Here is a 21,027-nt window from a genome sequence, read left to right on the forward strand (position 1 = left end):
AGGAAAAACGAGAAACGAGGTGCTAGGTACTCACTCTCGAGGTAGAATGCCAGCTCGAAGTCGTCCGCGTTGGAGGCGAGCATGCGTGCGGTACGGCCGTCATTGTCCTGGATGTTGAGGTTAGCACCGCCGGCGACGAGCATGTAGCAGATGCTGCGCTGCCGTCCGGCGGCCGCTTTATGCAGTGCCGTTTGTCCCCTATTGGAAGGCGAGAGACAGAGAGACTTAATGGGTCGTAATTAATTGGATGAAGAATGGGCCCGGTTCTGAGCCACTCGATGGCTTGATAGCGGACGATCGGGGCGATTGAGCGAGAGGAAATCAATCTGAAGTGTTAACACCTCTTAGCTGTCCCACATTTGGTACATCGAACCAGATCAGGGGGAACGATAGTGATGCAAGGTGTGACAGTGGAAAAAAGCGTACATTCACTTGCAATGTTGGAAAGAGGAAAGCTCGGCCGGAACTGGTTAGTTCCTTATTGCTTTACCAACTACTTGTCAGCAAACACCTACAAAACATAAAACAACCAGTTACGTCACGAAACTGATCTTGAGCCCACGCTGATCTTGGAACTGATCCTAAACCCATATCGGTCCTGGAACTTCCAACATCAGTTCCAGGACCGAAGCTGTAGCAGAATGGATCTACAATCATATCAGAACCAGTGGCGGGAGCTCCAATACCGTGTTCGGACTGAATACCGGAGCCGATTCCAATACTGGAATTGTTTCCGATTCCAGAGCCAACTCCGGAACTGGAGCTAACTCAGATTCTCGAACCAATTCCGGAGACTATATTTGCATAGGTTTCAAAGTCGGCTCTGGAATCGGAATCGTCCCGAGAATGCTAGCAACAAAATGCTGCAACAAAATCGTAGCACACAAATGCCTGTTCTCATAGAGATGCCAGAACCGATTCCGATTGCGGAGCTGATTTCGATTCCGGAACCGATTTGTGGAGCCGATTTCGAACGTTGGAAACGATTCAGACGAAAACTTCATTTTTCCCTTCACTAATCAGAACCCATATTGGTCCTAGAACTGATCTTGAACCCATACTAATCCTTGAACTGATCCTCATCCCGTACTCCTCCGCACACTAATTTTGAAACTGATTCTAAACTCCTATTGATCCTGGAACTTAAATATCAGCTCCAGGGCCGAAGCAGAACAGAACTTAACCCATATCAGACCTGGAACCCAAGAGCAGACTGGAACTGATCTTGAACTCGTGCCGATCCTGAAACTGATCCTGAACTCATACCGATCTTAGAACTGATCCTCAACCTATTACGGCTGTAGAGCTCGTGTTCAATCCAAAACTGTCCTCAAGCTGATCCTGATGCTATATCGATCTTGGAACTGATTTTGAACCAATGCCGGTTCAGGAACTGAACTAAAACCCTTTTCGGTTTTGGAACAGGTCGTAAACCCTTAAAGGCTCTAGAACTGTTCACCAACACAAACCGGTTCTGGAACTGTTCCTGAACCCAAACAGGACCTGGAATCATTCTTTAGTTTATTTCAATTCACAAACTGTACCTGCACTCATCTCAGTGAAGGATCGAATCTCCGATAAAGCTATCGGATCTTAACCAACCAGATACTCCTATCCCAGTAGCTACAAGTCTATCAACTAGATTACATTCTTTGCATTTCTCACTTCTGTCCCATTCCTCTGTCACTATCGCTGGTTACTTACGTTTCGTTGTCTATCATGTTGATGATGGAGTTCGGTGCGTAAGAGATGAGATAGCGTACGATGTCCTTGTGGCCACAGCGGGCACCGTGATGCAGGGCAGTCTGGCCGGTCGAGTCGATGGAGAGAAGAGAGTAGCCTTGCAGATGGAGATCCTTTAACTGTGCGAAAGATGGAGGGAAAAAGAGTGGGAAAGGTTGGTTTTATGTCTGTAAAGCGCATCAAGCCAGTCCAGAGAAATGAGCCGATCAGGCCAGAGTCCTTATCTGACCGATCGGTGCCGCAGATGAGATGAAAAAGGCGGAGATAATGATGGCGTAAGCGACGGCCGAGAACAACATCAAACAAAACGGATCCCCGGTACAACCACGCATCACGGAGCGAGCGACATTCCGGCAGTGCGCCAGGCAGCCAGGAGCACCTACTCACTGGCACCGGGGCGCAACACTCTTGACCTTTCAACTTACCATCACCAAGTCGCCCGTTTTCGCTGCCTTAATTACAGCGTCCGTTGTTTTCTCCAGCAAATTACTGTTCAAAGGGATAGGAAACGCCGCATTGAGTGGAACAGACCGAGCGAGCGAAGGGAGTGATCGAAGCCAATGTAGAACGACGATGAGCAGAACGGGACGAGCGAACCAAGAACCGATAACGCACGGAGCGGAATGGTGACCGAGGATGCAGTGGGCGACGCAGAAGCGGTAAACGAGAACCGAAACCGCCCGGGCGAAATGTGGGGCAAAATGTTAGGTTAGCATATCGTGGAAACCAAGCCGCGAGCCGAATCGAATCGTTTGCCCGCGTTTGTGCCGATATTGGGGCAGGTTGTGCGGGCAACCAGCACGGCACGACATCCGTCGATCCCCCCGGGCGGGCCACAGGTTGTGCGTTGTGGTGCGGCGTGGTGCAGAAGGGATTAGATTGAGGGGATTTTTGTTTAAATGAAGAAAAAAGAGAAAGAAAACGAAACAAAAACAACATAACGAGATTAATTTCAACGAAACCGCTAATCATAATGTAAGACTAAGAAGAAAAACACTCGCACATACACACACACACACACACACACACACACACACACACACCAACGATTACTACTGGAGAAGCTGCACAACAAGCGGACCCGTACGTTAGCCTAGCCGCTACAAAGCCTTGTTGTCTACTTCGCATTACCTCAAATTACTATCGTAAGAGCAAAGCACTACCACACACAGAGCTTACATAAATGTATTGCGCACTTCACTCTGGATTTTTTGCTGCGATTTTGGCCACCGTTACGGTCACTGACATGCGTTATTACACTACTTCTAGGTCAACTGATAGCGCCTAAAGATATGCAATACACACCGCTTATTATCATTTTTACGGTGCAGTGTGTAATTTTGTTTTGTTTTGTTTTCGCTTCTTTGCTTCTGTGAAGCTTCTGTCTCTTTTTATCTAAGCATTTTAGATCTTTGTTTAGTTTTGTTGTTCTTATTATTTTTGTTCTAATCATTTTTTGTTAGTATCATTTTGATTTAGATTTTTTTTGTTTGGTTCATTGTGAGATCATTTTTTACATTCTAATATTTAATGTTTTTCATCTTTCCTTTTCTCTCTCTTTCTCTCTCTCTCTCTCTCTCTCTCTCTCTCTCTCTCTCTCTCTCTCTCTCTCTCTCTCTCTCTCTTTCTGCTTTCCAATGTTCTTTTCCTCAATTCTTTATCTTTTGTTTTCTTTAGCGATGTTGCCCCGGTTTCATCAAATAAAAATATGTCCCAAACCACTTCCTACCCCTTCTGGAATGCATATTATAATGTCCCTCAACCATACCATTCCATCCTTCATCCCATCAAATTAACCACCCACTTGACCAATTATCCCCAAATCACCCGAAAAAAAAGAGTATTCAAAATAACTGTCCAGCAGATCCTGCGTCCCCATGCGTCGCTGAATAAGCGCTGTAAAACGGCTTACTGACAGTTTCGGGCAGCCGTGCCTAGCGGTCCCTCATGCAAGCCCAAAACAAGTCGCGCAGAATCGCACAGCAGCCCAGAAGGAACCGTCAGCGCTGCTCGTGGTGCACTTTGCATGCGTAACAGGAAGCAGGCGCTTCGAAAAACGCAAAACAACACACACTCACAGAAAAGCGCAACCAACAACAACAAAAAATCCATTCAATAAAAAGCATCACTCACACAAAAACACAAATATAAACATCGAGAAAAAAAAACAACAACAAAACATAAACAAAAGAAAACGGTTACGGCACGAGCAAACGAACACGTGTGCTTCACACGTATGCATGTCAGCGTGTGTGTGTGAGTGAGCGTGTGAATATATATATATATATATATATATATATATGTGTGTGTGTGTGTGTATGTGTATTTTATCGTGTAAACATAAACATTATATAAAGGGCAGTGACTGGTGCTGGGCGGTGATGATGTCGCACAAGCCGAGGCACGCTTCCTCCTTCCTTCCCTTCTACCAACCTTGGGTCACACTTCGACCGCATGGTCGACCGGGGCCTGCCCTCCGCCGGACAGTGGCCGGAGCTACCCCCCGGCTGTCCGGCGGGCGGCTGCGACCGTCCCTGGCCCTGGGCGGACGAGGGGGACGAACGCGCGCTTGGCGCCGATCGCAGCGTCGAACGGTAGGTCGAGCTTTTGACAATCGGTGGCAAGAGCACCTCTTCGAAATCGCTGCAAAGAGGGTAGGAAATGTACAAAAAGAGAGAAAGAAAGAGCGAGAGAGAGAGAGAGAAAGAAAGAAAAGAGAGAAAAGGAAAGGTGGGAAGCAGGGATCCAGGAAATGTAGAGAAGGTAGGAAAAACAGAGAGAAGAGAGAGAGAGAGAGAGAAATAATTCACATGAATTAGGCCATTCGGGCGACTTCGCAGATGGATGTGTTTGCTGGTGTTGTCGTTTGCTTGTGGCGCTTGTATTATTTGTTTGGTTTGCTTTGTTGTTGTGTACATCAATTCCCACCGAGGCAAATCAAATTCATAGCTCTTTTAGTACAAGTTTCGCAGTAAACAAAAGCGAAATGTTATTGCAAAACCAATAACAACAATAACACAAGTTGTAAAAAAAAAGCCAAACCGATAGGAAACATCAGTGTACATCAAGGAAAAAGAAAGAAAACACACAGTTTAATCGAAACCAATGATAAAATATCAAATATTTGGCAAAACAAATGAAATAAAAGGCGAAAAAATACAACAGCAAAAAATGCCAAAACCAAAATGCATTCGATTGCTATAGAAAAAGAGAGAGAGAGAGAGTGAGAGAGAGACAAAGAGAAAGCACTATACACAGCGAGGTGAACTGGTGTGTTTTGTGGTTTCACTGTGGTGTTACTTTCGCCATGGCTCGGATTTTGCATCTCAAACAAACATCTCGGATTTCGCTCAGCCCGATCGATCTTGTTGCCCCCAGCTGGTGCTCCGAATGGTAATGGGGGAAGGGAGAGTGGACGAAATTTGCGTGGTACGAAACTTTGGAAAGAAAAAATGGAATCAAAAACGGTAGGTTTGCCAATTAGTGCCAATTAGAAGTGGTTCAATTTCGAACATACGGTACACGCAAGAAGAACTCGCCTGCGCCTGCCGGGCGACTTTGCCTTTCGAGATCGATACACGACTGACGCGACGCTGTTGATACACTCATACACACACGCGCGCATTCACACACTCACACACACACACACACACACACACACACACATACACACAATCATTGACAAGGCTGGATGTCGGGTATCGTCGCCTTTGCTGAAAGCTACAAGCCATAGTCGTTGCAGTATTGCTCGTTTGATGTTGCTGATGGCGGTTGTGACGGGCGAATTTCAAAGAAAAACAATACGACCAATCGATGGTTGAGGAGGATCTGTTTTTGGGGTTTCGCTTTAAAATAAATGGTGATTAATGCTGAAACACTAAAGTCAATTATGGTTTTGGGGTAAAGTTTGTGCGTCGGAAAGTATAGTCCGAGTATCATTCACAACTGTCACACACTGTATTTGTGCATCTTTGTATTTCGATCGTGGTGCATACGATAAAGTTTGTCACGTCGCTGTGTATTTTTAATAAGAAACGCCTAAAAGTATGCAATACTGTTCAACAAAACAAAGGTTTCGCTTTATGCAATCAGCGCCTGAAAGTGTGCAACCATTTGTTTTTTTGTGGCCTAAAGCTACCCTTAGCGGCTTGCGGTATGCAAAACATGAGTAGTGCGGTATGCAAAACATGAGACATTTGCGCCCGATAAGTATGCAACCCATTTTTTGAAGATCATTAAATCCTCCAAAAAAACATCACCGAGTGCCTCAAGGTATGCAATATTAGTTCAGATTACACATTGTTTGTCAGTGTTGTTAAAATTACATTTTAATCGCCGTAATCGAATTAAAGGCGATTGTCAGTGCATTTAACAGCTATTCAATGCATTTGAAAAATGTTGTCTCAAATTTTAAATTTGAATTCGCAACTGCCAAAAGAAAACATTACTAGCGACTATAACACTGCACTGTTGTATTGACTCCCAGCGATGTGTGTGAGATTCGATAGCACGATATAAGTGTTTGTTTTTTTTGCGTTAAGTCCTGAGCTATTTCACACTATTGAACATTTCAACATAATTTAAACTCATTTCGGCAGCTCTGAAAGGTGAGAAATGAGATGAGGTAAATATTTCACCCATCCTAAAAATTAAGTGTGAATATATTTTTATGCTTTTAAAATGGAGCCATTTTGGTTTTCTGTACAAATTTTTTTTATACTTTTTTATTGTAGCAAAAAACTAATAATATGAATAGAAACACATACGAAAAAAGAAAAAAAGTTCACATAAGAATCAGGACTTGAACTCTTGCTTGTTTGGCTCGGAATCAAATGCATTGTCACTGCTCTATTTGATCGTTGTACTAATTATGAAGCAAACCCGGTATATAAGCAAATTATGTTGACAGCAATCTATCTGTTCTTGTTGAATTTAAATTGTGAAAAGTTTCAAAGCGAATCCGTTATAGCCGTGAAAGTTTCGGTTGATATCGTTATTTGCCTTCTAGGGCAACTAAAGGCTTAAATGCCTTCTAAATGCCCTCAAAGCCGTTTTATGTTGGTAGGGTATCGTTTGATGATTCATAATTATGCTATTTAACAAAATATTAAAAAATAAACAAAAATTCGTCGCCTACTACTCGTGATTGCCACAAAATTGTTAAATGAAAATCAGACGGTCCTGTCCTGTGGGCGAAAGCATCGGCCGTTACATATCAAATCAAGGTCAGCGGGTCCTCCCAACACTAACCTAACAGTTGGTTTGATACGTTACTTATTGCATACCTTTAGGCGCGTCGCGATAAGAAAACGACCTTCAACCGGCTACTTTTTGCCGAACCACTGGAGTGTGTGCTCAAGCAACTGCTACCGAACTACTGTCAGGGTGTTAATAGCGCGCTAAGGGACTACCAGGAAACAAGCTGTAAAATTCTCGTTTGTTTCTTGTTGTGTTGGTGTGCGTGTTTTTTTTTTGTTCTCTCTCTACCAACATCTACCACCCCAGGGGGAGCGAGGGGCCTATCAACTTCCACACAGTGTAGGATACACACATACACACACACTGAGACGAGCGCCTAACACACGAAGGCTATACAGCAAGAAGTATATTCACCTGAATCCGAAAGCGTCCTCATTCAGACCGAACAAGCGCTCGTGGAAGCTGCGCAGACAGAGTGTGTGTGTTGTCGTTGTCGGTTTGTTTTGTTTTTTTTTATTTTTTGGTCGTCGAAAGGGGAAGCACGGAATGTAGGAAGAGAATTTAATGTTCTTTGCGATCTGATTAAACCACACCGTTGGCACCCTTCGATGCATAATCGAACCGGCGCACCGGATGGCTCATGAATAATGGGCTTCTACGTCCCCGGGAATGTCCCCTGTACTCGAATCAACACATAAACACACACACACACACACATACACACAAACGCACAGAGACATACATTCACGAACGCATGAGCTTGGGCGTGTGAGCGGTGCGTTGCGTGTGGTGTTATGAAATATAAATGTGACTTATGCATAGCAAAAGCGCCCCCACCGAGCGCTCCGTCCAGCGCAAGGGGCAGGGTACACATGACAGGAAGGATTGTGGTGCGACGTGCAGTGAGGATTGTGTCGGGGAGAGGAGGGCGTACGAACAACTGGGATGGATGGATGGTTTGGTGATGGTGTGTAATGTAATCGACGGCGTTGCTTCGCTCCAAATGAACGAAACAAAGCAAAACAAGAAGGAAACAGTGCGCAATTTCCCCCTCAAATGAGCAAGCAAATGAGTGTGCATGTGACAGGGGGCAGGTGGACACACAAAGGAATTGGAGCAGGAGGGTATCGCTGGGAGGGAAGGGTGAAAACGTACCTTTTGAAGTTGACCATCTGGTCCAGGCTCTGCCCGTTGCCGACGGAGTCGTGCCCGATCGGGGGGCGCGCCTGCTGCCCGTCCGCATCCTGCGAGCCTTGCGAACCTGCGCGAAAGAGAAAGAGTGAAAGAGAGTGAAATAGAGAAAGATACAAAGAGAGACAGCGAGAGCGAGTGGAAGTATGCATACCCTTGCGCGATGGAATGTCACTGGCGGTGGCGGCGGGCGGCCCAGACAGCGAACGGTCGAGCAGTTTGCCGGCCTGCGGCGAGCAGGGGGCGCCACCGTCGCCCGACTCGAGGCTGCCGGCGACGGGCGTACCGTGGGCCCCGAGCCGCCGATGCTCGTCCTCGGGCGTCTGGGGCAGGGTCGGGCTCTCCTGGTCCAGCACGAACACGCAGTCGTTCGCGATGTCGGTGATGAAGTGCAGATTCTCCTGGGCCCGGTCGACGCGGAAGAACCGCTCGGCGGTGCAGGCTGCAAAGTTGGATGGGGTAAATAAATGTGTCGAGGTGCGGGACGTTGCGAGCACGGTTCCAGGTGCAATTTTGAAAGAGACTTACAGTCGATGAAGCACCAGTCCGGGGACAGCTTCGGGCTGTCCGGCTGCTCGCCGCAGTACTTGTTGATGAGGACGCGCACCTGCTCCAGGTCGGTGACCGGCACCTCCAGGCTGCCCAGGTTGACCGCCGACTGCTTCAGCAGCTCCTTGTCGTAATGGTGCTGCTCGTAGTCCGCCATCATAATCTTCATCAGGCTCATGTGGAGCGATTCCAGCTTTTCCTGCCTGCAGGGTTTGGGATGAGAGATGAGAGGTGTTAGTGAGGTGGAGCCGTGGAGCCGTGGTGCGCGACACGTACGGTACATTCGCCCGGCCCGGTTTCTTTTTGGCCAGCATCACAGCCTTGTTCAGCAGGGTCAGCTCGATGTTGGATGGGTTCAGCTTGCACGCCTCGCCGTCTACCTGCATCGGTATTGTCTTGGACGTGACGATTCGGGCGGTGCGGCACTGGGTAATGCAGGTACCGTGGCCGCCTGCTTGCAGCAGCGGCAGCTGGTAGGTGGTGAGGCCAACCACCTCGATCATGCCATCGTCGGTGGCCGGCTCAAACTGGCCACCGGATTTGTTCCACGGATGCGTACCACCACCGTAGCTGATGAGAACGAGGGAAAGAGAGAGAGAGAGAGAGAGAGAGAGAGAGAGAGAGAGAGAGAGAGAGAGAGAGAGAGACAGAGAGAGAGCAAGTAAAAGAGAGCGTGTTAGTTTCCTTTCACAGCGAAACCCCTTCCCCGACCCCTTACCTTGGAATGTTGAGGAATACTATCGCGTGCACCTTGTGCTCTTTGAGCTTCGGTGTCAGATCCTTGCCGTCGCACTCGAGCGTCACGAACTCGGCCAAACCCTTCCACTTGCGCTTCAGCAGATCCTTGCCGCCGGCCTGGCCATAGAACATTTTATTTCGCAGCCGCGAGTTGAACTTTTCCGGATGCGCCTCTGCCGGGAGGGGAAACAAATGTGGAATGCAGCGTGTTAATGTTGTGTTACCGGGAGCAGCGGCACACGGAAAAACACTTACCGCGCGCCTCATGGAACTCGAGCGCAATGTGGGCGTCCACGCCGAGCGAGAAGTAGTTGTTGACCACGTTCAGTGGCAGATTGTCCTTGCCGTCGCCCGTGTTCGGCACCGAGGTGTTCGGTTCCACCTTCAGGCTCCAGCGATCGAGCAGTACCGTGTCGGAGTTGCCGATGTTGGCCAAAATCTTACCGATCGGCTCGTCGGTATAGCCCTGCGCAAAGGGAGAAGGGCAAGAAAGGGAACAAAATTATTAAAATGATTAAAACCATCAAAAAAGACATTGCTTAGCTGTTGAACCGTCGGATGGCTATTGTGGCGCCTAAAGGTATGCAAAATGCCAATATCGTTATTATCATCATCATTCATTGTTGAACTTTGTTTGCGTTTGAGTTTCAGCTACTGCTCATTTGATCGAGCATTGCTTCACATTCGACTTTTCCCGTTTTTTGCTTTCAAAAACCATTAGTGGGGCCCTTTCCGTTTTAAGTTCGTAGGCTGAAATTTCAGCCTATCAGCTGTTTCCATTCTATAGCAGTTTTCGAGCTGCTATCTAAGTGTGTATAACATACAGGTGAGCTTATCCCAAGCAATTGGGAAGGCTGATTTTTATCGCTTCTGCTTCTGAATGAAGATTTTAAAAGTGTTTTGAATATTCGTCAATCCTCCAGAAAGCTTGTTTGAACAAAAGATTTCACCCATCTTGTCAAAAAGTGATATTCAAATTTGGGTTTAAAAAACATGCTATGAGACCAACTGGACTTCATACACTTTGATTCTAGAATCCACCACGTGATCTCTTTAATGCACCTTGGGGTAAATGTAAACAACACCGTTTTCGAGCAGGTACTCGAATCTAATTCTAGCTTTGAGGCTAGAATAATCTAGACTGAAAATTGCAGGCTAGTTTTGTGTGTGGTTTTGTATGGAGTGTTTACATGATTTCATCCTCCAACTGTTAAACTCCATACAAAAAACTGACTAGAATCGTGAAGGGCTCCAGTAACGGTTGTACATAACGGTTGTAAGTAACGGTTACCCCTAGCAAGTTCCAACAGGCGCCTAAAGGTAGGCAAAAACATATACAAGTTTGCTGCAGGGTTTGCAAGCCATGGCAAAGATAGTATAAAGCTAGCAATGCCTTTCAAGAGCAGCTTTGATCAAATACTTGACTTCATTGACATAGGTTAGGGGAGAGTGGGGTAAAATGAGTATACGGGGCAAAATGAGTGCCCTTTATTTAAACACTATTGCACATGATGGTTAAATTACAAGACTAAAAATGTATTCGCAGGAGTATTCTATGAACATCATCACCATTACTAAACAACAACCAAGAAAAAAAGGCTTAAAAAAGGATTTAAAGGCAGATTGATGTAATTTTAATCACTTTACCACGAGCTTTGTTTAACGTCACAGCCAACATTTAGGCGCTCATTATGGCACACGCGTTACTGTTACGCACTCTGTCAATTAGTGTACGAGGGGTTTTCAAACAAATGTACGGCCTCAGATAAGCCTAACTGCCACACACCTTGATCTGCAAACTTTCCACCAGCGACAACTAGTTTATTGTGACACAGGAGGGCAAATCGACCATAATATTTCATTTTATCGTCCTTCAAAGAAGGATTTAAAGGCAGATTTATGTAATTTTTACCACTGTACCACGAGCTTTAAGTAATGTCGCAGGGATGCATGGAAATGTTACATGGTGTAGTATGGAATTTATAAAAAATGTGCCTAAAGAAAGCAGGATAGTTGAATGTATCTCGTTATAAATATAACAAAAAATATGAAAATGCTTCACATAGGGCAAAATGTCCAGTTTCTTTTGTCAAATGGCGCTTGATTTGGCGCTTGGTCGACAAATTAAAGCTAACAGGCTCAGTTTTAAAACATCCGATTTCGTTGATTGAATCGTGTAAAAAGTGTTTTAATTTTGAAACGATTCATTTGAGGAAAAAATGCAGGGCTATGCAGAACAGATAATAAAGAGAAAAGTAAAAAAAAAAAACATTTCGTTATCTTGAGGCATGATCATTGATAATTGTTATAGTGATAGTGATAATTGATAGTAGAAGCATCAAATAATGTAATAATAGTTGTGCTTCGTGGCAAATTCGATTGAATATTAATTAAACTGCCTAACATGTCCATTTTGTCCCGCTTTCCTCTACATGAGTTTGAAAGGTCCACGGAGAAGTTAACACTAATTAAAATTTACATGGGAATAATTTCTTCAAAATCGCCTAAATATATGCAACTTAAAGAAGAACTATGGTTGTAACTTTTTCTTCCAAAATGCGATATGATCCACTGCATAATACGCCTGTTACAGGGGTTTTCATGTATTGTATTGGATGTATTGGTTGGTTCCCATAATTGTTTGGTTGCTTCCCATATTTTGTTAGTGCGGTCTCACGAGTTTTTGGGCGTTTTCCTGATTTTATTGGTTTAATTGTATTGAGATCCCATAGGACGATACCAATACACTATGGGAACGAACCATAAATCTATGGGATACGATGAATAAATCGTGTGACGAGCCCAAAAATTATGAGAACCAACCTGTATATTGTGGGAAACCCTGCAATACATCTGTTCTTCAAGATACTTGTTGGAGTGTTGAAAAGCAATTAATGAGTGCAATAAGAAGATCCTTAAAAAACAACATCATTCAAATGTATACTTACACCTCCCCAACCAAGGGCACGGGCAAGATCGTTGCCGGTACCGAGCGGCAGCACACCGACCGCCGGTGGCGGTACAAAGTTAATCTGATCGAGCACGGACAGCACCCAGCCGACGGTACCGTCACCGCCGCACGCGAGTATACGCAGCTGTGGTACTTTGCGGAACAGCTCAAGCCTGTGACGAGAGACAAAAAGAAAAAAAAACAATCATTTATTTTGTGTTTATCACTCGAGAAACGTAATCGCTTCGACGCACTCACCCCATGCGCGGCCCGCCCTGCGTGAGGTCGAACACCTGGCGCGGGTTGAGCAGCCACTGGAACTTTTGCAGCAGCTTCGCGCCTTGGTTGCCGCCCGACTTCGGGTTAATGAACACGAGCACCGGCGTGATGTTCGCGGTCGGGATCGGCTTGATGACGAACGTGCGCGGCTCGCGCGGTATCGACACCTTCTTGCCCGCCTTCGACTTCTTCTTCTGGGGCGTTTTGCGGAGCGACGACTTGAAGTTACCCTTGCGTGGCAGCTTCACGATCCAGGACGGTGGCACTACAATGCTCCGGTGCGTGCCAAGCGTACACTCTTCCCCGATACGTTCCGGGTTGAAGCACGCTTCCTTGTTGTGGTAGGACGCCTTGCACCAGGCGCACGATAACGCGACAATCTCTTTGGAGCTGAACGTTAGTTTCGCTTGTAGGGACTGTGGGGTTGGGAGGGCGAAGATGGGAAAGGAGAACATTTTATTAGAGCAGGCAGAACAATTCTTTTGCACGAGATGCAGCGTGCGTTTTTTCGTAACATGTTACGTTTCTGGCACTGCCGGCTAACGCCTAAAGGTATGCGATTTTGAGACACATGTTTGCGTGTTTTTTTTGCATAACAACGAACAAGATTTTATTCTTTTTGTCTCGTAACACGGAACTCTTCGTCGGGATAGTAAACATGTAAAAACGACCAATATTAACCCGATTGCAATACGAGACGGTCTTTGTAATAAAAACTATACCCATAAAAAAACACAAAACGATAAAATGCTTGCTTTGCATATCTGTAGGCGCTATTCACAGCATCCTGCAGCAACCTTGCATTAAGTCTGAGTCTGCAGAAAAGCAAACAAACAATCTATGCGCAATCAGCGCGCTGGAAAACCACCAGCAAAACGTAAACAACCGAGCAACGGGCAGCGAAAATGGTTTTTTTAGTGAGTGGCTCAAGAGACGAACCGGAACATAAAACAGTGCAGTAAAACTGCACTTAATATCGTGAGTAACACTTCACTCTACAACTCGCTCTCATACACACACACATGAAGTGATAATCGCTCGTAAAACAGCAAATGAGCAAGGACACGATACGCACTTGAACCATCGAACACCACCACCACCCGTGCGAATCGTGTCGCAGGTCCACCGAATGGGCTGATTTGCTTTCGAAGAAAGTTTCCACCACGGTTAGGTGCTCGATGGAACTGCTCGAAAGTGGTGCGCGATGCGGTAGTAATTTTTAGTTTTTATTGGTGCGCGATAGTTTTACGAGCTTGTTTGTTTTCGCCTTGTGGCCTCGAAAGCACAACTTAGGAGTATATCTAAGCTACTGATAGGTGTGATTGATGCGCCCGAACTACTAGCAAGATTGTTTTTTTTTTTTTGTTTTTTTTTCTTATAGAGACTTTGAACTAGCTAGAATTAACATCAATGAGCCCGCTAGAACTTTCGACAACTCAACTGGCTAGAAGAGCTTGTATTGAAAATGATCCCATAGCTACAACGGCTCTGAAATTTAACGCTCAATGCGATAGTCCCAACAGTACGAAAGCTGCCAGTTTGTTCAGAAAGATTGCACCATTGCAAGTGGCATCGAGGTTGTGACACTAAGCATATTTGAGTGTGCGTGTGGGATTACCGTGGCAAATACCGCTAATCAGCATAATTATTACTAATTTCCGTCAATTATAGTTGCAGCGGAAACGAGCGATGGATCGACACATTGTTTTGCATCCTGCCGCAGACACAATAAGACAAACCTTGCCGTCGAACGTAGCGAACTGATGCGAACGTAGCAAACATTTAGGCGCTCATTATGGCACATGCGTTACTGTTTGAGTGTCGGTGTCACCATACGCACTCTGCCAATTAGTGTACGAGAGTATTTCAAATAAATATACGGCCTCAGATAAGCTTGACTGCCACGCACCTTGATCTGCAAACTTTCCACAAGCGAATACTAGTTTATTGTGACACAGGAGGGCAAATTGACCACAATATTTCATTTCATCTTGCACTCACAATAAATCATCGTTCCATTTACGCTCTGCCCAGCAAAACCGCACGCAATTATTGTTCGATCTAAGGCTCCCGTCCATCCTTGAACGTTTGGGTTGAGCAAATGAACAGGCTGAAGGTTTAAAATCGGATGACCGGCCCGGATTGAGAAGAATAGCGAATTAGCAGGTAATAACAATCGTTCGGCTCTCGGCACAATTTAATAAGAAACTCAGTGAAGCGATTATGCATTCTAATTGAAATACAGCCGCTGGCTATCTGGGATTGCCACAGCGCACCAGTGCCCTGGACATGCTGCCCCCTCATGATAGCATGCTGTCCAGTTGATTGTATTCAATTAATTACCAGCAAACAGTTGTTGCTCCATTAGAGCCAATTAATAGTGCATATTGCATTCGATGCTGGTAGGTGGGTGTGCGTCTAAGAATAGTTGTTGCCTTTCTTTCTTTTTTTTTCATGCAAAGATGGGTCGTTGGATGACGGGGAAAAGGCAATAAAATAAAATGCAGAGCGCAGGAGAAATGCTAGCGGTCACTTTACTCGGTATTGATGCTGTTGGGCTAAATAATAATGGAAATGCTTGCCTTGCACATTCCTGATCCGCTTGGGAAGGCTTAGTGGGAACTGAACGTTATGCAAACAACAATTGCAATTGCTATTCAGCAAATGACTGCAAAACGTCACAGTGAAATGTGGCAAAAGGTCACAGAAATGTTATTCTACTAGCAGCAAAGCTGCCCACCTGCAGCCGATCGCTCATGTGCACGGCGCTGCGGACAATGAAAGCGCATCACATTACCGAGCCCCTGTCTCTATTGCCTACACTGCATTGGTTTAATGCTTGTCGTCGGGAAGGTATCAATGTTACTCCAGCGTTCCATTCCCGTTGCATATAAGCCTTGGTACAAGCCAAACGATTTTAACGATACTAGCATACCTCAACTTTCAAACGATGGGTTTGATAGAGTTTGCTCGGGATCTGGTGGCTCTCTTTGCTCGTGTGTGACGTTTCTGGCAACCACGACCAACGGGCAATGAAGCATTAAGATTCGCGTGAGAGTGGATTGGAGATTTTTTTATATACAAAAAAAATAAATAAATAAAACGAAACCGGAACAAAGCTATCTTTCGCATCCGGCGTCCACCACCGGATCATCACTCATTGCCAATTTCCGCTACCACCGTTCCGTAGAGCGAAAGGCATTTCTTACTCGTTCCTTCTCAATCTTTCTTTTTTCTCTACTGCAGCTCAACCCTCAAGCATTGTTCTTGGTGGCAAAGTGTGTTGCCGCACGAAAACGGAGAAATCTAATCAGGAAAAGGGACACACTGCCCAATGAGCCAGACGGTCGCTAACGCGCTTTAATTTGACTTTTTCCCCCTCGGGGGGAGGGTTGCGTCTCGGGGGCTTTGAGAAGCGGACAAACGAACTTGCCGGAGAGCGGTTCAGCTTGAGCCGGTTGACAGTGGCAAACTGCGTAAAGATGTGTAACGCAGAGAGTTTGCAAAGATGTAGAGTTTCTAACACTAAAAACTAATAATCAAATTATGTTAGACCCGTTTGGAAGTATTTTGGTTTTTTTTTCAAAGCTTCATAAATCATTGACCAGTGGGTTTGATTCCGAAGAAGTGCAATGCAGCGTTACACTACGTTACGAATGTAGGCTAAGCGCCTAAAAGTATGCAAGCCATTGGGGCACGTAATTATTTCACCGTTTTAAGACCATTATAGTGCTGGATTGACGAGAGGCTTAAAATATTTCGATTTTCCTCTTCATTAGAACCACAACTTTCGTAGGAAAAAGTGAAAAATATGTTATATGTATTACAGTACAAAACAAGGCAAATAGTTGAGGTGTAATATATTTCCTATTTCCTACCTCATGTTGTATACTTCGATGTGTATGTTGTTAGAAATATCTTCAATAAGCGATCTTTTGCGCCTACATTAACAACACGATCACTAAAACGACCTCTAGTATGATGATTTTGTATTCTTATTTGTTTCAAGTGGTCTAAAAGCTAATCCCAACGGCTATATAAATTGTACCTGCGGAGTGAAGAGTGTCTACAAGTATAAACAAGGTTTATAGCTTTGACCTCTTGCTTGCCATGACATTTTATAAAAGGACAAATAATGTTCCATGTTACACAAAAAAAAAAAAATTATAATTGAAATTTTCTTCAACAGAAAGAAACACTTTGCATATCTTTCGGGCGCTCAGCATCATAACTGTTGGTGATCGCTATTTGTTTAGCTGTATTCGCTTGTTGGTTGGTTAACTCAGTATTTAAAACAATCACATATTCTTATCACGATGGTTTGAGATTGATTGTGAATTGCCACTATAGGTGAAATAAAATTAAATTTTTACAGTTTGTAAGGAGTGTAAAACATCACAAATGAAGTTATTTCGATGCTTTGCTTAATTTTTTCTGATTTCTAGTAATTTTGGTATAATTACAATTGAAATGCAGTGATCAAACATATCAAGCAAAATAAATTCCTTCAAACAACTAGCACAACACCGGTGTGTTACTGAAACCCTGAAACTGTAGGTTGATTGTTTCATGGGAAGCGGTTGATCGTGATGAGGTTGATTTCTCTTCAGTAGAATTTCTATTCTACAGTAGAATTTAATTGCAGTGGCTTCTGTTTCCCGACAAGCTGATGGTTCGATTTGTTTTGAAAGTTGTTTAATTTAGTTTATTTTAGAAGAGGCATTGTCTACCTTAATCACTGCACTGAGTTCTTTACAAAGAGTAAGGACTAAAAAACAATCAAAAATTCCGAACGAACAAAAGGTCCAAAAGAAATTTAAAATATTTAAATATTTTTGATATAAAATATACAAGAACATTTTGGAACACATCATTCGGTTAAAAAAGTATCGGAAAAAACACTAAAAAACCAAGAGCTCGGGAAAAACCAAACCCCATTACAACAACAATGCATGAACGAAAGGCAGGCAGTACTTTCCACTGATGAGAATCACGATCACGAGCAGCAACACACACAGCAGGTAAACGGTCAGCACCAGCTTCATCGTTGCACCGGGAGCAGCACGCAGCAACACCAACAGCACACTTCAAACACTCCTAACCAACAGTTGCTTGCATCGAGGCAAAACTGAGCCCGCATCCGCTGACGGTTTGGCTACCAATGACGCGCCGTACGCGTCACCAAAGCTACGCACAGCATCCGACGCGTGTGCAATCGCGAACGCCCGAATGCCACGACTCGATCGCGCCAGGATGCTCTTCGGGTTTGCGTTTCCATGCAATCCGCCTGGCCGATATGCACTCGGTGCGCTCGGCCAAAAGCTCCGAACTGCAATCGGTGCTCTCGGTGAACCCGTTTCTTTGTTTGTTCTATTTTTTTGCATGTTTGGTTCACAAATCAAATGGAAGGGGTAGGGTCCTAGGTTTTTTTTTGTGGTAATGTATTTGTTCATTCGGCTCTTATGATGCCTAAGTAATCGAATTTGGTTAACAGTAGGTTTTGGAATACACGGGTGAAAAGCCCTCTTACAGAAAACTAGCCAAGACTTCCCTTAAAGATTTTTGTCAAATGAAATAATACTTCTTTATGTATTTTTTCTTCTCATAGCTTCAAGACCTGGCTAGCTACACACACTTGGTGTTTAGCTCCTAACATCTCTTGGGTGAATTTACCATTATGCATCAGTAATGACAGAGAGACCTATGATATTTAATGTATTTCATGTGCCGTCAAGGAAACCATTCGCTTGTTTCAATTGTATTATGCAATTAAATACGCTGTACGATTAAAAAAAGTTCTTTTGATCCTTGAACAAAACACATTAATTAGATCCACTTCAGCGTTTCTCTGGCTGCCGCGTTACACTCATAATGATGATCCGCTTGCAATAGCCGTGATATTGATGAACGCAATATTGGATTTAGTTATGAAAGCCTACACAATTTTTACACAATCGAACTGCAACAGAGTTAATTAACGTAATGAAGAGCTCACGTATTAAAACATTTACTGGTGTATTGTACAAAGAAAGAGTTCCAGCCCAGCATTATTGGGGACCATTCGGTGGCATTGTTTTAAATGAAATAGCAATTGGGAATTAAACTGCAGCGTTAAATTAAAACAGCCCGCATTGAAGCCATACTAGTGAATAAGATTTTCCTTACGTTTCTACCATTTGTTTTTTTTTTGTGCATCCACTGTAGAAAAATAAATCATGTCTGTTTTCTTTACCTTTAATCGTGCAACGATTTAAGCATAATTTTTAATGTGATTAATAGTGGTACTTAAATTTTTTTGATTAATGATTAATATTTTGAAGATTCGGGCTCTGCAATCGAAAGCCTACCGGTATGATGTTACAACATTTCACAAAGTATTCGATTTTTTTCAATTTTAAAATAATCTTTTTGACACCTCGAAAAATGTCACAAATGTCTTAAATAATCGTTTGTTTTTTAGTCAAAAATAATAATTAAACAAAACAAATAAATAAATATTCAACGTCAGCACAAAATAATGTTTGTCCACTGCACACAATATAAATGCGTTTACCCTATTAAACAATTCAAAATGCAATTGTTGCGTAACAACTGATCAATCCCGTCAGAATAAAAAAGAAACAAAAGCATTTTTTCATTCCGAAAGCAATATTTGTCAAATCTGTTTGTTCAACAGTTTTGCCAGGGATACTATCATGCTTAAATTGTAAAATACTAAAACAAAAAGCTGTACTGTGAAACAACAAACTGTAAAATTCCATTTTCGTAAAGTAAAAGCGTTACTTGCCACTGGTAATAATCACGATCACGATCAGCAGCATGCACAGACAGTGAACGATCAGCACCAGCTCCATCGTTGCACGAACAAACTGCCCACTTAATACGACCACTCCGTCCGAGCCTGGACGCCTAACCAACTGTTGCTTCGATTCGCATCGAGGCGACACTGAACTCACATTCGCTCGCGTACGCTCCCGTACGGCGGTTTGGCTACCAATGGCAGACGTATCAGCAGTTCGTCACCATTTGCACGGCTGCTGCCACGGCTACGCACAACGGCCGACGCGTGTGCAATTCCCGAACGACCCGAATGGGACGACTCGATCGCACCAGGATGCTCTTCGGGTTTGCAGGATGCAAACCCACTGCTCGCTATGCACACAATCGTCAAAAGCTCCGAACAGCAAACAGTGCAATCGGTGCATTCGGCGACGAAAATGTTTGTCTATTTGTTCTGTTTTTTTTGCATGTATATTTTGTGTATGCATGCTAGGTAATGCAATAGATGTACGCAATCTGATTATCCGTCATTTCGATAATCATTTATCCTGTAGAGAGGGGGATGCTTTGCTCGCTCACATCGAAAAACATTTTTATTGAACAATCTCATCGGGTTGCCATTTTCAGATTGCTTGGGTGAAACACGTTTTCAAACAGAACAATATTCGTCATGCGGGGTTGTATCAATTGGACAGTTATTTTCCGTCATATTGGATAACACTATTTGTGTACCAGCAAAGATGCATCTAAAAATCATTTTGTTCTAATTTTTCTGTCCTTTCTTTTTCATTTTTTATCCTTTCTTGACAAAGAATTTTATCTTCAGTAAAAAAGCAATCATTCATTACCTAACCTGACTGAGTCTGCGACGAATCGGAGTTTGCTTAAAAAATTGTCAGGCTGAAATAGTCTAAGGCTGAAAATCTGTGGCTAGTTTCGCCAGTGGTTTTATACCGTAAATCCCCTATTTGTAAATTCTTATGGCTTTTACAACTTCGAATATTCTTCTAAAGGCTTTAAAATTGAACATTAAATATTGAGCAAAACATTTTCTATGTTTGAACTATTAGTAAAAGTACGGATCAGCCTTCTTCGTTACGTTAGATACGCGTTAGATGCCTTAAAATCTTCCCAAGTAACTTTTGTATTGTAATTTCGTCAACCACGCGACCAATCAGTGTTATACAAATATTTTGTAATTTTGATACAAATACAAGCTAATTACTTGAAGATAAATCGATTTCAACGGGATTAAAACCTTATATGACACGTAAAAAACAAGTTTTTTTTCATTTTCCATGAGCGAAAGGTCTAAATAGGCTTATAAACTTTAAACTTGAGTAACATTTTCAATAAGATGAAAATATAACATGTTTCAAATATTTTGAATATAAAAAAATGAGATGTATTCACTCAATATTTCATTAACGTTTTAGTCATTTTGAATAACTATTACATTTGATGATTTGAGGGAGCTATAGCTTCTTTGAATTAAATTAATCAAAAAAATACTTATGATTTCAATATCCTGATTTTACAAATAGATGGGCAAATAATTTAGTAGATATTTATTTTTATTATTTTTACTTCAATTTTGT

At 43.5% G+C, this 21,027-nt stretch overlaps 1 protein-coding gene across 5 annotated transcripts in view; it reads right to left on the minus strand.

Moving 5' to 3' along the window:
• The window catches only part of LOC120905486 (diacylglycerol kinase zeta), a 120,651-nt gene that overhangs the window by 2,969 nt on the left and 96,655 nt on the right, over positions 1-21,027 (minus strand). For 2 of the 5 annotated variants that reach the window (XM_040316302.1, XM_040316303.1), the window contains exons 7-18: positions 12,629-13,065; positions 12,369-12,543; positions 9,676-9,886; positions 9,401-9,593; positions 8,959-9,252; positions 8,662-8,885; positions 8,288-8,575; positions 8,098-8,203; positions 4,177-4,386; positions 2,169-2,232; positions 1,705-1,862; positions 35-198 (exon numbers count right to left, since the gene is read on the minus strand). In XM_040316302.1, the coding sequence (XP_040172236.1) occupies positions 35-198; positions 1,705-1,862; positions 2,169-2,232; positions 4,177-4,386; positions 8,098-8,203; positions 8,288-8,575; positions 8,662-8,885; positions 8,959-9,252; positions 9,401-9,593; positions 9,676-9,886; positions 12,369-12,543; positions 12,629-13,065 (2,524 nt within the window). Of the gene's footprint in view, positions 1-34; positions 199-1,704; positions 1,863-2,168; positions 2,233-4,176; positions 4,387-7,356; positions 7,405-8,097; positions 8,204-8,287; positions 8,576-8,661; positions 8,886-8,958; positions 9,253-9,400; positions 9,594-9,675; positions 9,887-12,368; positions 12,544-12,628; positions 13,066-21,027 lie in introns of those variants that run through there. The other 3 variants (XM_040316304.1, XM_040316305.1, XM_040316306.1) reach the window with 3 other exon arrangements.

Source organism: Anopheles arabiensis, chromosome X, assembly GCF_016920715.1.
Source record: "Anopheles arabiensis isolate DONGOLA chromosome X, AaraD3, whole genome shotgun sequence".
NCBI classification, from domain to species: Eukaryota; Metazoa; Arthropoda; class Insecta; order Diptera; family Culicidae; genus Anopheles; species Anopheles arabiensis.